The sequence below is a fragment of the Choloepus didactylus genome, chromosome 7, assembly GCF_015220235.1.
Source record: "Choloepus didactylus isolate mChoDid1 chromosome 7, mChoDid1.pri, whole genome shotgun sequence".
In the NCBI taxonomy this organism is placed as follows: domain Eukaryota; kingdom Metazoa; phylum Chordata; class Mammalia; order Pilosa; family Megalonychidae; genus Choloepus; species Choloepus didactylus.
Window position 1 is genome coordinate 30,476,603 of NC_051313.1, and position 17,044 is coordinate 30,493,646.

The 17,044-nt window shown below is 36.1% G+C and overlaps 1 protein-coding gene and 1 long non-coding RNA gene across 6 annotated transcripts in view; one reads left to right on the forward strand and one right to left on the reverse strand.

The window, feature by feature from the left end:
* The window catches only part of FAM184A (family with sequence similarity 184 member A), a 159,719-nt gene extending 155,506 nt beyond the window's left edge, over positions 1-4,213 (forward strand). The window contains exons 17-19 of one of the 4 annotated variants that reach the window (XR_005217983.1): positions 2,082-2,284; positions 3,131-3,225; positions 3,855-4,213. Coding sequence is in view for 3 of the 4 variants with exons in the window: in XM_037843919.1 (XP_037699847.1) it covers positions 2,082-2,284; positions 3,855-3,936 (285 nt within the window). In the remaining variant the exon portion in view is untranslated. The remainder of the gene's footprint in view (positions 1-2,081; positions 2,285-3,130; positions 3,226-3,854) is intronic. The other 3 variants (XM_037843919.1, XM_037843920.1, XM_037843921.1) reach the window with 3 other exon arrangements.
* The window catches only part of LOC119539978, a 63,794-nt gene that overhangs the window by 28,209 nt on the left and 18,541 nt on the right, over positions 1-17,044 (reverse strand). The window lies entirely within an intron of this gene.

The following is a 17,044-nucleotide window of genomic DNA, read 5'->3' on the forward strand; positions in this document are numbered from 1 at the left end:
AATGACTTTCTCCCAGGATGTTCCTCTCTAGGCTTCAGCTTCTCCAAAATGTCACTCTTAGTTGCTCTTGCGGCGTGTGTCCTCTCTTAGCTTCTCCAGAGCAAAAGTCGGCTTTCAAAGGCCGTCTCCAAAATGTCTCTGAAAGCTGAAGCTCCTCTCTAGTTCCAGTGCGTTCTTCAAAGTGTCCTTCTTGGCTGTAGCTCCTCTTCAAGATGTCACTCTCAGCTGCAGCTGCACTGAGTTCCTTCTGTTTGTCAGCCCATTTATATGGCTCCACTGATCAAGGCCCACCCTGAATGGGTGGGGCCACGCCTACACAGAAATAGCTCATCAGAGTTAACACCTACAGTTGGGTGGGGTGCATTTCCATGCAAACAGCCTAATCCAAACGTCCAACTTAATCCCCATTAATATGTCTGCCCCACAAGATTACATCAAAGATAATGGCATTTGGGGGACACAATACATTCAAACTGGCACAGACCCTCAGCCAGATCTTACTTAATTTTTTGCTTTATAGTTCATAGAAGTTCTCTGTTAGGAACTCTGAATCTATCCTTCCCTCACAAGTTAAAGTGCTCCAAATTTTACACTTAGATATTTTGAAAATAGGGGACCATATAACTGTATCTCCAGAGCCTAAAATACCTGCACATATAAGGCTATCAATAATACTTGGTGAATAAATGAATGTAGTTAGTTTCAGTTTTCAAATTCACAATTGTCCTTAGGGTGAAATAAACTTTCAATTATAAAGCAAGATTATGAAACTTGTTGAAACAAATATACTGGAAATATCTTCATTTCATTTATTATTTATTTGATTGGAATTAAATTGTTACTTACAAAACCATTACTGTAAAACTTTACCTGTGATAATTTTGGTTTTTTTAAACTAGAAACCTTATGTCTTCTGGTGATTAGAAAAAGAAAATGCAATATTTATCTTTGCGAGAATCTTCCAACTACTTTTTGACCAATAATATTGACTTCAGTTTTAACAGATGGTTATGAAGATGATGATATTCTTCCTTTGTTTTTTCAGTTATGCCAAAATAGATAGGCTCCTTGTCAGAGGAAGCCTATCTAGACATAGAGGAAGATCTCGGGATAGTGAGATACCACTTTATATGAAAGGAAAAGGGCCATTTTGTTTATGAAGTGTATTTTTGTCAAACTCTCAAGTCATTTTGCAAAAATTACTTCATAAATTTTATTTGCATACATTTAATTAGCAGAAGCTGAGAATATTCAAAATATTTTACAGTGTGTTAATTTTCACTCAGCATAGAAGATGATACCCATCGATTCTAGAGGTATGAATAAAATACAGGAGATTAAGTTAATCATTTGGATAATCTGCAGTTGTATTCCTCTTTTTGTCTCTGTTAATTTTAATATAACTATCTGATGGTCAATTAAAATACCCTGATCACTTGTTTTAAAATCCTTTTTTAAAAAATTGGGAGCAAATTAATGTTACCAATTAATTGCAAAATTAGACTTTAGACAGATTTGGTTTTCTCTCTTTAGAAAAATGGTGCAAGGAGTTTAAAACCAAATTATGTCTCTAAGTCAGCTTCATATCTTAAGTGGAAACATGAGGTTTGTGTCAAAGCATTTTCTCATTCCTTTCTTTTTTTCCAGGCAAGAACTGCCTCCCCTTGACAGATGACTCAAGTTCACGAACTTCTCTTTTAAAATTATGTTTTTTACCCCTTCTCCTAATTTTAGTCTCAGTCCATTTAACCTCATGGCATCTGCAAGATCTGCTCTTTCCTCCTCTTTTTTTTCCAAATATTCTTTACCCCTTGGCATTCTCCACTGCCCCCTACCCCCAATCCTAAACATTTCTTCTTCGTTCCTCCTCTTCCTGGCAGCATGTCTGGCTATGAGGATTCCATGAAGAACCTCCAAGGATCCCCAGACCACACTTTGGGTAACACTGATTAATTCTGACAGCCCAATTTAACATAAAACTGCCAAAGTTCTCCCATGCCAAATTGAGATCTTCTACTATTCCTATTTTCTCATCTGTCCTTATGCAGGGACTATCTTCACATGTATTATTTTTAATGCAGCAAAAGAAGAAGAATGATAAATCACCAACAAACAGGTTTGTGAGTGTTCCCAATCTAAGTGCTCTGGAATCTGGTGGAGTGGGCAATGGACATCCCAGCCGCCTGGATCCCATTCCTAATTCTCCAGTCCACGACATTGAGTTCAACAGCAGCAAACCACTTCCACAACCAGTGCCACCCAAAGAGCCCAAGACATTTTTGAGGTGAGCCCTGTCTCACCAATGATTTTTTTTCTTTTTGAACTTGAGAAATTTATTTTCTTGTACTACAGAAACCCATTACTCTAAGAACAGCTTAGGAAAAGAAATATTGCTATGAAATATTTTGCAAATTTATTTATCACCTCTCTAGAGAACTCCTTTTTTGATTCTCTTGATAAGATTTTTTCTAATTACTAGTCATCAATTTTCTAAATGCTTGAAGAGGTGCTAATGTAATTCACATACTTAGAATTTTAATATTTATGAACAGTTGCTTCATTTTTATTGTCACCAATTTTGCATTCATGATCCATTCTTATTACAGAAAGTTTAAACAATTTTTTATTAAATGGTTTTTATTTGTTTGTTTATTTGTTTCCCTTTCTTGTTTACCAGGCTTATTTATATACTTATTGCCAAAATAAAATATGTAAATTCTAGGAACTTAATAATATACTTAAACAAAAAATAAATTTAAAAACATAAAAAATTACTTTTAAAATTGGCATTCCAATTTTAAGCCACCTCAAGAGTTGTTAATTAAATATATTAAGTAAATTTGAAAGAAATGCATTTCTTTAGTCATTGGGTAGCTAAAGTCAGAAAGTACTGTCATTTTATGCTTAGTAATTTCTTTTTTCACTTACTCAACTAAATCTCAGCAGTCTCATTACTAATAGTTTTGCAGGTAGACAATCTATTTTTAATTTAAGTGTTAATGACATAATGACTATCTTAAACAATGAAGAAAAATTAGCACAGATGAATAATAGTCAGATGCACCTACAATCGTATCTACTGCTAAATATTTTGTGTTGCTTATCTTCCCTTGTGCATGGGTACGTTCAGGTATCAGTAAGATGCATGTGCATGAGCTCAAGGAACGTGACTACTGGAGTTGCCATTACACATTGTTGTGTGCCTTGTAATTTTCCCCAAAGACGGTAGGGATTCTTTTCTTTTCTTAAATAGCCCAAAGAATTTTTAGTTATGGTTAAGATAAGTATAGGTATATAGATTTGAAGATGGAAGGAAAAATTGGATTTTTAATGCACTCTTCTCCCTAGAGTATTTGTTTGAAATTATGAAAATATAATATAGATTTACATAGAGTAAAATTACTAAACCTTGATGTAGTTACTTAGTTACATTTAAGAACCTATCTGTAAGAATCAAATGCTCTTGTCAGATTCTGAAAATTTGACTAAGAGGAAAAAGGGGCTGAAAGAGAGGAATGCTATTTTATTCTCTTCCCCACAATTCCTCCTCGATTTTTAAATTCAAAGCCAGTGACATTATTTTCCTGGTTTTTTTTTTTTGGGGGGGGGTTGGTTTTTTGGTCATTGCTGTGACGTGGCTCCTCCTTAACCGACTCCATCAGAGTGGCTGATGCCCTCTTGCGGCTCACGGAGTAGAAAACCGATTCTAGTGTAGCGGGAACAGCATATCTCAAACACAGCTTCCAGCGTGGGAGCCAGTTGTGGTGCTCGGCACTGATGTTTTATGTGCTTTTCCCTTCACTTTGCACAACAGCTTAATGCTGGGTTACATGTCTCTCTCTTTATGAATTCAGTCCTCCTCAGAGTGATGCTTCCCCGGTGGCTTCTCCAGATCCCCAGCGCCAGGAGTGGTTTGCCCGGTACTTCACATTCTGAAAGCATGGAGTCGGCACAGCTCTGTGTGGACTGTTCCTAAGAGCATGACCTTAGACACATCCTTCTGTGAGCAGGCTTTCCTGTGTGACACTGTGAATAAGAACATATTATCTTTCCAACTTGAAAATGCAATGTATTTCCTGTGATAGTTATTGGAATCACTCTATAGGGTACTATATTATGTGTGTAATTATAAGCTATTTTTATTTGAATGGAAGAGTCTTTAACCTTTGTAATTACTGCATAATAAATTTTGTTAGAACAAACAATAGTGCTTTTTCTTTTTTTCTAGAAAGTTTTTTAAATTTTTAAATACTTTTTAAGTTTCAGGTAAGACTTTACAGAAAAAAACTTTTACTGTGTAATCATATAAATTATTTTACATTAGTTATCCTAACAAAATCAGGATAGGGAATATGTTATAATCTATTTGTTTCTTCCATCACCATGTATAACTTTAAACTGTGTTCTCTAAATTGACAAGGCTAGAATGAAAGCACTTGTGTACATTGTATACTTTCAAGTATATAAAATACTCCTGACATATATAGTTTTTAAAAATATTTCTTCTGATAATTGAGAATCTAGATCTCCTAGTATACTGTATCTATTATTAAAATTATGCTTTATAGCCAAAAGTTATTAGATAAAGAGATAGCCAGTTTTACTTTAATTGGCCTTCAAAGCCAGGGAATTTAATATTGCTACATGAACATGAACTCAAGTAATCAGTGTCATATGTTCATGAAATCTTTTATTCCTTTAATTCTAGTTCACCTTGGGAGGTTACTTCTATATTGTATTCTATGACCTGGAAGAGCACATCCATTCCTAAGAGCCCCAAATTTAGTTAATTCAGTATCTCATAAACTTTATAGCATTCTGGTGTACTAAATAAATACAAATACATGGTCTATGAATGATTATACTAAGTTAAAGACTATCTTTTTAAATAGTATTCTGAGTCAGATGCTGTGCTAAGGCAGTAGAAAAGAATTCTCTCATTTAATCCTCACAGAATCCTCAAGGAACAAACCACTGCCTATGAGCAGGCACAGTTGGTGGCATGTTCTTTATTTAAAAGTTTCTATAAAATGCTTGCTTTGAATTGTTGTTGTTTTTTTTTTTAATGTCCTTCACCAAAGAGAATTTTCTAAGAAAAATCGTTAGTTCATACTTATTTCAGAAAATCTTGTTATAAACACATACGCTTGCCCCTGATTTATACATTTCTCATAATTTCATCATTTATTTAGCAAGGATTTGTTGAATAGGCTTCTTGCCAGTGACTGTGCTGATACTGGACATACAAAGATAATGAGCACCTGACCTCAAGGAGCTAAGAGTATATTTGCTAACCTAGTCAAGAATAATAAAAAAAAAAAAGGAATAACAGGTTGGCAATGAAACAGACTTATGGAGTGTACAATGGGAGCAGTGAGGACAGGCTAATTTACTCTACCCAAATGCTGGCAGGGAAAACTTGACATGAAGAGTGGCGTCCAAGCATATATTGAAAGATGAATAGGAATTAGACAGACAGACATGGGCAGCAGCAATTCAGGCATAAGCTAAAACAAGAGTCAGGAAAGAGCAGGCCGGGTGCATCCAGAAAACAACTCACAGTCCTGTAGGACCAGGGTGTGGGGTGCATAGCAGGCTACAGAAGGTGGCTCAGTAAGAGCAGCAGCCATTTCCTGAGCACCTACCCTGTATCAGGCACTTCAGTCGTAGCATTTCTAAACCTTCAACAACAACTTGGGTGAAGAAACTGAGTGCCCCCACACACCCCCAACAGAGACTCACAGCCTGTAAGGGCTGAATCCTGTGCCCCTTCCATTATGCCTGATCCGCTAGAATGTTAATCAGGTAATTGTAAGATTAGATTTAAAATTCAGAAAAATCTTTTTGGCAGCAGCGTGGAGAGTGGTTCAGAAGAACCTGGCTGACAGTGAGGTGTGTTAGAGACCTACTGAATTGGTTCAGATGAGGAAGGATTCAAAGAATCCTTCATTAAGTGGGAATGAAAATTAGGGGACAGATAAAGAATAAAGATATGGAATTGGTTGGTGACTTCAGAAAAGAAGTCTGAGTTGGAGATGTTTTGGAATCATGGCATATATGGAATCGATCAAGCCCACAGTGTGGATGAGAACAACAGGGTTGTGGGGAGAACTTCTAGGGACACCAACATTTAAGTGACAGGAAGGGCCTGAAGGAGAATGAGAAGTGGTCAGAGATACAGACAAAAAAAAAAAAAAAAAAAAAAAAAAAAAAAAAAAAAAAAGGCATGGTGTTCTGGAAGAAGAAAGTTTCAAAGAGAGCAGCCAACAGGGCCAAATGCTGCAGAAACCAGGGAAGGGAAGAAATGAAAAGTAGTCACTGGCTTTGACAACTAGGAAACAACCATAGCAAGAGCAGGTTGAGAGTGAGGGTCCTGGCAGCAGCAAAAACCTGATTCCAAGGAAGTCAGGTGAATGGAAGTTGAGAAATGGAGACAGAAGTGAAAACCCCTCTATGAAGAAACTTGGCTGTACAGGGAAGGGGAAAGGAAAGACTTGGATGCAGGGTTAAGGCAGGTTTCATTTAAGTTTTTTAGGAGGCTTGTTCATGTTTTTATGAACTTGTTTTTATGCCGGAGAAAGTGCTTAAAAGGATAGTAGAGAGAAGGGGCAAGTAAAAATTTTATAACAACTTTCAACTACTGCTGAGTTATATGTTATATGTAATAACATTAAAGGGACGGTTAAAAAATGTTAAAAATGGTTAACATTTGTGATTGAGGAAAAAATAAGTTTTAAGCAAGACATTTAATTTTGATATTTAAAGCAATGTGGAATCAGAATATTAGGGTTGGAGAGGCTTTAAAGACCATCTCTTCTTAATCTTACACAATGGTTGAATCTCCTCCATAACATCCCTGACTGAACTTTTCTATCTCCAATGATCAGAAGCTCACTACCCCTGAGACTTCCTAGCACTGGCTGTGCCACCACCAAGAAGTATCTTAACTTCTGTGACTCAGTCCTGGGCTGTGTAATGAAATGATACCCTCTGCCTTATGTTCCTGCAAAGATAACAGATATTTGGGAAAGGTTTTGAGAAAGGTACTAATTACTATAGGTGAGAAAACAGGTGTCTTGGAAAGTGAAAGGACAAGTACTAGAGAAGTCTAAGAGGATTGCCAGGAAAGGAGGGAGGTTGGGGGTCACAGATTTATATAGAAGCTCATCAGCTTGACTGTGTTCTTCGTCTGTCTTCAGCCACGTGGATTCACATTTATGGCAGTGGATAGTTAGACTTAACTAGGATTAGGATTTTGCCCAGGAACAACAGAAGGCAGGAGGTGAGAAAAGCAAGGATGTTTGCAGAGGAGTGATAATAAAAACACCATTTACAATTAATTTATAATTAATTTTACACTAGGATTTTAGAAATAAAACCGTATGTGGATGGATACTATATATGCTTTACCTTACGCAAGATGTTAAATTGGTTTACTTATAGTCAAGATGTTTAATTCTTATGTCAGTCTATCATTTCCTTCATACCCAATCATATGTAGGTATAATTAAAATTTTCTGTGGTTGTTGTTAATCGTATCTTAAAATATTTATCCAAGACCTTTCAGCATCATCAAACAATAAGCTTCTAACTCATGGCTGTTTTCAAAACACCTGATTTTAAATCTGGGGTGGAGAGAGAGATCCTGAGGGAAAATCATAAAGAATATTTCCTTTGCATTTCCTAAAGCTAGGGCAGAGAGAGGACTTCTTGAACAGCAGAACCATGATTTGTTTGTTTTGCTGTGTCTTTCATCATGTTGTAGAGACTATTAACATGGATTTGGGGGTGAAGAAGTAAAAGTTTATAATAAAACATGGTTGGAAATGCTTCCTTCATGTCCACAATTAGACTTAACTAGGATTAGGATTTTGCCCAGGAACAACAGAAGGCAGGAGGTGAGAAAAGCAAGGATGTTTGGCAAAAGTTTTGTCAAAACAACACTACAAATTAGATACTTGTAAATATATCACAAACAGGTTTACTAGTTTTCAGATTTCCCAAAAAATGTTTTCATAAAATATATGAAAATATTTTGAAGGCAAAATCTTGCTTGGGGCACAGCTAAAAATCACAGAAAGTCTCTTAAATATTTATTTCTTTTCATATATGGAATGAAGAACATATTCTATCTTTCTAACAAACAAGACCAACAACATAATTTGGAGTCAGAATGTTCTCTGTGAAAATAATAATGTACATAAGTTTTCCTTTTATGATATTACAAATGTTCTAACATTTTCTGTCACATGACCCCATTATGATATTAATTTTGGTTTGGAAGATTACCACACGTTGACCACCTTTGGTAATTCCAGGAATATATTCTCTCTGTGATTTTCTGAAAGTAGCTACATTTAATTTTAACAATGTAATTTTAATTTACTGTTTTTAGCAGTCAAAAATCTATTGGATTACAAATACACTCATATTCCATACAAATTAAATTATGCCAGACTGTTTGACTTGGCATTACTCTGGAGTTTATAATTCTAATATAGCTAAATATTACAAATGAAAAATTGTAATTTTATTTTCCATTAAAACTATGTTAAATTATTCCATAGCTTTATAAATTAACTGAACTGATATACTATGTTTGATACAATATGTGCAAACCTTGGATTTCAGAAAAGATAGTGCCAACTCTTTACATTTGTCTTTATAGCCTTATATTAAAATTTGCTTAAAGTTGTCACAAAAATCCAAAATGAGTGATGTGTTTTTCCTTCTTCCCTAAACCTTGTTGCCTTAAAAAAAAAAAAAAAGACCTAAAATATGCCTTTTTGAATAAACACAATTTTTGGATTGTAATGTTTCTATATTTACAAATTGTATAATGTTAAATATTTTTGGTTTAAGATTCATTCCTTCTGGTTTTTCTTACATTTCATTTCCTACATGAATGTTCTGCTATGTGGTACCTCAGCATATGTTTAAGTCTCGGTGCGAATATTAGATACTTGGAATATACAGTCCCGGAGATGAATGACTTAAGAAGTTTACCCCAGATGATAGGTATATCAGTAGTCAGAGTTCTCTGGAGAAAAAGAACCAGTAGGACATTATATATATATATATATATATATATATATATATATACACACACACACACATATATATATATATATACACACACACACACACACACATATATATATACACATATACACACATATATGTGTGTGTGTGTGTATTAATATATTTCTATCAAGGAATTGGTTCACATGATTGTTTGAGGCTGGTAAGTCTGAAATCTGTAGGGCATGCCGGCAGGCTGGAAACAGGCAGGAGCTGATATTGCAGTTTTGAGACAGAATTTCCTCCTCTTCAGGGAAATTTGTTTTGCTCTTAAGGCCTTTCAATTGATTGGATGAGGCCCACTCACATTATTGAGAATGATCTTTACATAAAGTCAGCTGATTGGCAATGTTAAACACATCTACGAAATACCTTCACAGCAAAACCTAGATTAGTTTTTGACTAGGTACAATAGCCCAGCAAAGTTGGCACATAAAACTAGTCATTGTACTGGGAAAATGTCACTTACAGACCAACTTACAGTTTCTACCTTTACTGTTGCCAGGCTTTCATCTTCATCTCTGAGGTCTTCATACTTGTGCCTGACATATGCTTCCATCACCAACTGTATCACTTCTGTAAAGGCTTTTTCCATACCCTCATGCTGAATTAGACATCCCCTTCCTAGGTGCATCCATGGCACTTACAATTATTCATTCATTCAACAAATATTTATTGAATGTCTACTAGATGCCAGGCATTATGTAAGGTGTTTGGGATAAATACATCATTGACCACAACAGACAAATATCCCTGTTTTCATGTAGTTTACATTAGAAGCAGAAGAAAAAGACAATAAATATAATAAATAAGTAAATTATGTTGAATGTTACAAAGTGATAAGTAACATAGGAAAACAACAGGTAGGTGTGGAAGGTTGAATTATATACCCTGGGGGTATGGGCCCATGGCAAATAGGACCTTTTGAAGATGTTACTTTTAGTTAAGGTTTGGCCCAACAGAATGAGATTGGGTTTTAATCCTATTACTGGAGGCTTTATAAACAGAAAGCCACATGGAGAAGGAGAAGCTGGAAGTCAATGGAACCCAGACGAGAAATGAAAGGACACTGCCAGGTGATGAGGAAGCCAAGGAACCCAAGGATTGCCGACCAGCCAGCACACTACCGACCCTGGGAGGAAGCAAGCCTTCTAGCCTCTGAAACCATGGGCCATCCCATTGTCTGATATCTGTCAGAGCAGCTGGGAAACTAAGAAATAGGGAAAGAGATCAGGAGTGCAGGGAGTTAGAAGGCATGGGCATGATGCGACATTAAATAGAATGGTCAGGGTTAGCTCTTGGAGATAGGAGGCTTGTCTTGAAGTCTATTACCATGTAATTTATCCTATGGCTTTCCCTTCTAGTACAATGCTCAATACCTAGAGGTGATTGGATGAATCAAATAAGTTTATATCTTTAAAAGAGAAACTGATGCCATGGGGATCTGTGCATATACCTGTGCACACGTGTGTCCATGTGATTGTACATACATAAATTCTTTTAAATTCTAAATTGACATTTTATATTTAATTTATATAAATTAAAATGCGTATTTACAAATATATTCTGCTTCATTAAAAAGTTAGAAGTGACTACAAAGAAGACATCACAATAAAAATGTATATTCTATTGGAGCCACTAGTTAAATACTAGTGGAAAATCATGACTAATTAAAAGGAGAATAGGAACATGTCATTGAAGATGTATTAGCTTCCCAACTGCTAAAACAAATACCATATAATGGGCTGGCTTAACAACAGGAATTCACTGGCTCAAGGTTTCAGAAGCTAGAAGGCTTGCTTCTTCCTGGGTCAGTATCTTCGGCTGGCCAGCCATCTTTGGGGTCCCTTGGCTTTTCTATCCACATGGCAACACGTGGTGCCATCTTCTCCTTTCTCTTCTGGGTTCTGTTGACTTCCAGCTTCTGGCTGCTTCCCGTGGCTTCTCTTTCCGTGTCCTATTTCCTTTGCTTATAGGACTTCAGTCATATTGGATTAAGGCCCACCCTCATTCAGTTTGGATGACCTTAACTAATAACATCTTCAAAGGTCCTGTTTACAAATGGATTCACACCCATAGGACCAGGGGTTGGTAACTGAACATGCCTTTTGTGGGAGACGTGATTCGTTTGCCAATAGAAGGCCAACATAACTGGGCTTACCCTTCAATGTTTGTCCTGTGCATCTTTGAGCTAGGGTGAAAAGATATATTATGCCATACTTATTATCGGAAAAGAGGAAGGATTCTTGGGGTAAAAAAAAAAAAAGTTTTTCTAGCCTTAAATTCTAAAAGGAATTCTTCAATAGAACTTTATTACAGCAGATATTTGAATAAATAGTGAATGGTGGTCTTTATTTTTACAAAACAAGCTGAGGGGGAGAACCTAAGATGGCGGCTAGGTGAGACAGGGCAAAAAAACACCTCTGTGAAAAATACTAGATAAAAGCCAGAAAGTGACCCAGAACACCACTTCCAGCGATGCACCAGCCAGAAAGGGTCTGCTAAATCCACAGGAACCGTGCACTTGATGAAACCGGGAGTCTGCGTTCTGAAATGAGGGAGTGAGCCAGCTGAAAGTCCAGTGGCCGCGCTGCAGTGTGGGGAAACTGTGGGTTGACGTTTGGAGACGGACTAGTTCTTTTTAAAAAAAAAAACCCGGGAGCGGCTGCGGATACGGCAGCGAGAACTGCGCAGTGAAGCATGGCAGGAGTGGGCTGTGCCAACGCCTCGGTGTCTGGCATGGAGGATAGCCCTTCCCACACCAGCTGCTGATTGTCGCGGGGCTGGGGGGGCAAAGGGGAGCCAAAAGGAGAAAGAAACCATGCCCCTTGCAGCCATCTTCCCAGCAGGCTGGGGATGCTCCTGCCCGGGGCCGGAGCCACAGTCCAGAGCTGCGCCAAGGGTCCCAGTGTGACGGGGAGTGTTTCCTGCAGCACCTCACATACGCCACAATATCGGATGTGCATCTTTGAGCTAGGGTGAAAAGATGTATTATGCCATACTTATTATCAGAAAAGAGGAAGGATTCTTGGCGTAAAAAAAAAAAAAGTTTTTCTAGCCTTAAATTCTAAACGGAATTCTTCAAATAGAACTTTATTACAGTAGATATTTGAATAACGTAATGATAAATCAGTGGTTTTGGACTCAATGTAAAATATGTAATTTTTGACAAGAACTACATAAAAGTGGGGGAATGGAGTAGTATAGGAACATAGTTTATGTGTCCTATTGAAGTTGTTAGTAGCAAAGAAAAACAAGATTGTTAAAGATTTAAGAGGTTAAATTCAAGCCCCAAGGTAAACACAAAGAAAGTATCAGAGAATATGACCATAGAGATGAAAAGTAGAGTATGGGTTATGAGAAGTGGGGGAAGGGGCAATGGGGAGTTAAGAAACGAGTGTAGGGTTTCTGTTTGGGGTGAAGGGAAATTTCTAGTAATGGGTGGGAAGGTGATGGCATTGCAACATTCTAAATGTGATTAATCCCACTAATGTAATGCTAGGGAGAGGCTGGAATGGGAAGATTTAGGCTGTATGTACGTTTCCACAATTGGAAAAAAAAAAAAAAGTCTAAATAGATAATGACAATTAAATGACAAGGATGATCCTGGATGGGATCTGAGGATGGAGGAGAGGAGGCTCAAAGTGACACAGTTGGGACATAAGAAAAAAAAAAAGGAAATACAGAATGTAAGCTTTGTATCAATGTTGAATTTCTTGAACTTCTTAGCTGCGCTTAATGGGATTGCATAAAAGAATGTTCTTGTTCATGGGAAATGTATATGTGAATTATATTGTTTGTTCAAGGATGTGTGCAGCTTGCTCTCATGTTCAGAAGACAGAACAATACATGATGCATGACAGATAGGAAGGGAAGGAGGGAGGGAGGGAAAGAAAGAAATGGTGGTGTGACAGGATGTTAAAGTTGGTGGATTGGGGGATCGGGGGAGGGGGGTTGGGGTATGCTGGAGTTCTGTGTATGGGGTTTGTATTGTTTTTGCAACTGTTCCTGTAAGTTTGAATTTATTTCAAAATAAAATTAAAAAAAAAAAAAGCTGAGGTGAATTTCCTAAAGTTAATGGGAGGTTATAGCAAGTTAAGAATAACTCAGTGAAAGAAATTCTGCAAAAAGTGCCAGACTAATGTGATCTAAGTATGAAGCTATCTAATGGTTTGATTTGATCTAAGGATACAACTGATAATAATTGGAGGGGTGAAAACTGCTCTGGGCCAACCTCCCCTAAATATCACTTCTCTCAGCTAGGCTTTTGGCTAGCAGTAAGAGGTGTATTCTGACAAGTTAATAATGATAAGACCTGAATGCTGCTATTTTCTTTTTCTAATGATACAACCATGTGCTTTGGAAATGGCAGAATTGGCAATAAATTATGAAATCTAAGATAACCTGTTAGTCTCCTCTGACCATTGCATTACAAGCAAGATAAAAAATTTCCTCAGAGAGCTGCTTTAAACAGAATTTATTTTTTATACTCACTCTACTGGATTTATAGAGTTCCTCATCATAAAGCATAGCTGAAATAATTTTGGCTGGAACATTTTCAAAGCAGTTGTAAATATCACCCACCATGGCCAAAGAATAGCTTCAGTCATGCATCCCTAAGCATCTGTTTAGAGCTGCCTGATGTATGTGTTACCTGTAAAACGTCCTTCTAGAACACTAAAATTCAATTTGCTTTGTAGTATTGTTAACAAATCACTTACATATTGTTGAAAATTCACTGATTTTATTTTTATTTAATAATTTAATTGAGTAACCATTATGTGTCAGTTATTGTTCAAAAAGTCTTTGTTGTTTATGTTGAGATTTCTTTTCTACTCATAATTTAAAAATAGGACCATGATCCATGTTTCTAAGAAATATTATCAGCAAATAAGGGAAAATTCATCCTTCTATTGGCTATGACAGCTAGGTATTTTTTAGGTTTATAATACCTCTCTACAAAGATCACTCCAGCAATCAGATCAGGATTTAAAGTGTTCCAGCCATAAAAGATCTTCACTCTGTAATTTACTCAATTTTTGGTGTTTAATAAAAAATGAGTTTTGCCAGAAGGAGTTTCCGGCCTCAGTATTGGGATGTGGGTAAAGGTGTGGTCTCCACAAAATTACAGGCATTTTTGGGCTCCTGGGCATTAATAAGGATCTGTGTCCAACTGACGAGTCAATAATACTTTTGTTTTCTCTAAAAACTACACCTGCAAAAACTCCCTGGTCCTCAGGCCTAGCCCCCAGCGGTCATGTTTAACTATATCACCTGGCCAATCTGGCAGTAGCTGACTGGACCAAGGATCAGCACAGAATTCAAACTGAGCAAATCAAATTCTCTCACCAAGAATTTGGAATTGGGCGTGAAGAAAGGTGAATTAGTTCTAATCATAAACCTGCACCTAAAACATGTAAGCCATGGAGCTGCAAGGCTGCCAAATCCAACAAATGAACTAAGGGACAGAGAAAGGCAAACTGCAGAAAGAAAACTATAGAGCAGATAAGTACAAAAGAAGAGACCAAAGATGAAGAGATCCCTGAAGGTTTTTCTGTTCCTTCTTTAAGCCCTTCCCTGAGGCTTAGCTGCATTCCTCTTTGATTCCATGAGATACTCCGTATCATTACAGTAATTTTGTTTAAGTAAAATAGTTTCTGTTACATGCAGCTAAGAACTCCTAAAATTACATACACTGTAGAAACTAATATCCACAGATTTATCTTTATTAATCTATCCAAGTCTGTGCCCTCTTAAATTATATTTATTTTACTTATTTGGAGGCTAAGTTTGAATTGATTTAAACTTACATTCATGAATAGTATCTTTCAAAATCAACTTTGCATATTGTTTTGCATATTGCATTTAGCCAGGTGACTTTTCACTTTCCAATAGTTATAAGTAAACTAGAAGCTAAAAGGATATGAGGATCCTATTTGCACAAACATATGGCAAAAAAGACTGATTTCTTTCAAACCTTTTTTGGTAAGAGATGAATAGGAAACACCTTTTCAAGAGAAATTGGGAATGTTTAAAAAGGTTTTCAGACAGCTGCCTTTAGTTTTTTATAATACCCTACTTTCACAAATTAGAGGTATCAGTGGGCTTGGGAATTATGTTAAGAATTAAGATAGAGAAGAAATGTTACTTAAACACCATCTAAAGCATTGGTTCTTAAATTTTAGTGTGCATGAGTCACCTGCATTACTTGTTTAAACAAAAAATAGGACAAGAATAGGAACTAAGAATGACTGTAATACTGTAAAATAAACCACACACCTAAACATTTACAGAAATAAAATAAGATAAATTTTTTAAAACTACATAATTAGTAATATTAAAGATTAAGTGGTAGAGGAACATGTTAAGTAGAGACATGATGGAATTTTTTTTAAAAGACCCAAATCTATCTCACAGAGGTGAAAATTACCATGTCTGAGATGTAAAAGTACATGGAATGGGATTAGTAGGTGACCCAGACATTGCAGAAGAAGATTAGTGAACTTGAAGACATAGAAAGAGAAACAATCCAAAATGAAATACATAGAAAAGAAAGAGTCAAAAAACTAAAATGAAGGCAGCTGTCTGAAAATCTTTTTGAACATTCCCAATTTCTCTTGAAAAGGTGTTTCCTCTTCATCTCTTACCATCTCTTAACAAGTATCAGTGAGCTGTAGGACAAGGTCAAGTGGCCTAAAGTATGTGTAATTGGAGTCCCCAAAGGAAGTGGGGGCAGAAAAAATATTTGAAGAAATAATGACTGAAATCTTTCCCAAATTTGATGAAAACAATAAACCCCCAGAACCAAGAAATGTAACAAATCCCAAGCAGAAGAAACAGAAACATGAAGAAATAAATTGGTCAAACCAGTGATAAAGAGAAAATTTTCCAAAGAGCCAGAAGAAAAAAAAGATACATACAGACAAGTAAAAATAAGCATGGCATCAGATTTATCACTGGAAACAGTGCAAGAAAGAAAACAGTGGGGTAACATCTTTAGTGTCCTGAAAGAAAAAAAAAAAAAAAAATCAACCTACAATTCTATACCCAGTGAAAGAACATTCTTTGAAATTTCCTATATAACTACTTGAAGTCATACTTTGGAAGTTATCACCTTTTTGCATTTATTTTATAGTTTACAATAAGGAAATAACTGAAACTGCAACTGTAACCCACAACATTCTTTGAAATTTGCTATTTGATAAATTGCACTTGGAAAGTTATCACTTTTATGTATATATATATTATATTTCACAATAAAAAAATGAAAAAAATACATAGGTAATATTTTCAGACATACAAAAGCAGAATGAATTCATCACCAGAAGTCCTGCTATGAGATATGTTAAAAAAAGTCCTTCAGGCAGAAAGAAAAATAATATCAAAATAATATCATGTGATGTACAATAGTATAGCCATTGTGGAAAACAGTTTGATGGTTCCACAAAAAGTTAAGCATAGAATTAACATATGACCCAGCAATTGCACTTCTAGGATGCCCGTAAGAAATGAAAACAAGAAATTGAACAGATACTTGTATACCACTATTCACAGCAGTATTATTCACAATAGCCAAAAGGTGGAAACAACCCAATTTTCCATCAGTAGATAAATAGATAAACAAAATGTGGTATAAACATACAATGGAATATTATTCAGTCACAAAAAGGAATGAAATTCTGATACATGCTACAACGTGGATGAACCTTGAAAACATTATGTTAAGTAAAATAAGCCAGGCACAAAAGGACAAATATTGTATAATTCCACTTACATAAATATCTAGAATAAGCAAAGAGGTTACCAAGGGCAGAGGGGATGGGACAATGGGAAGTTATTGCTTAATGCATATCGAGTTTCTGTTTGGAAAATGAAAAAGTTCTGGTAACGCATGCATGGCGGTAGTGGTAGCACAACATTGTGAATATAATTGATACCATTTAGAGCATTAATGGTATTAATA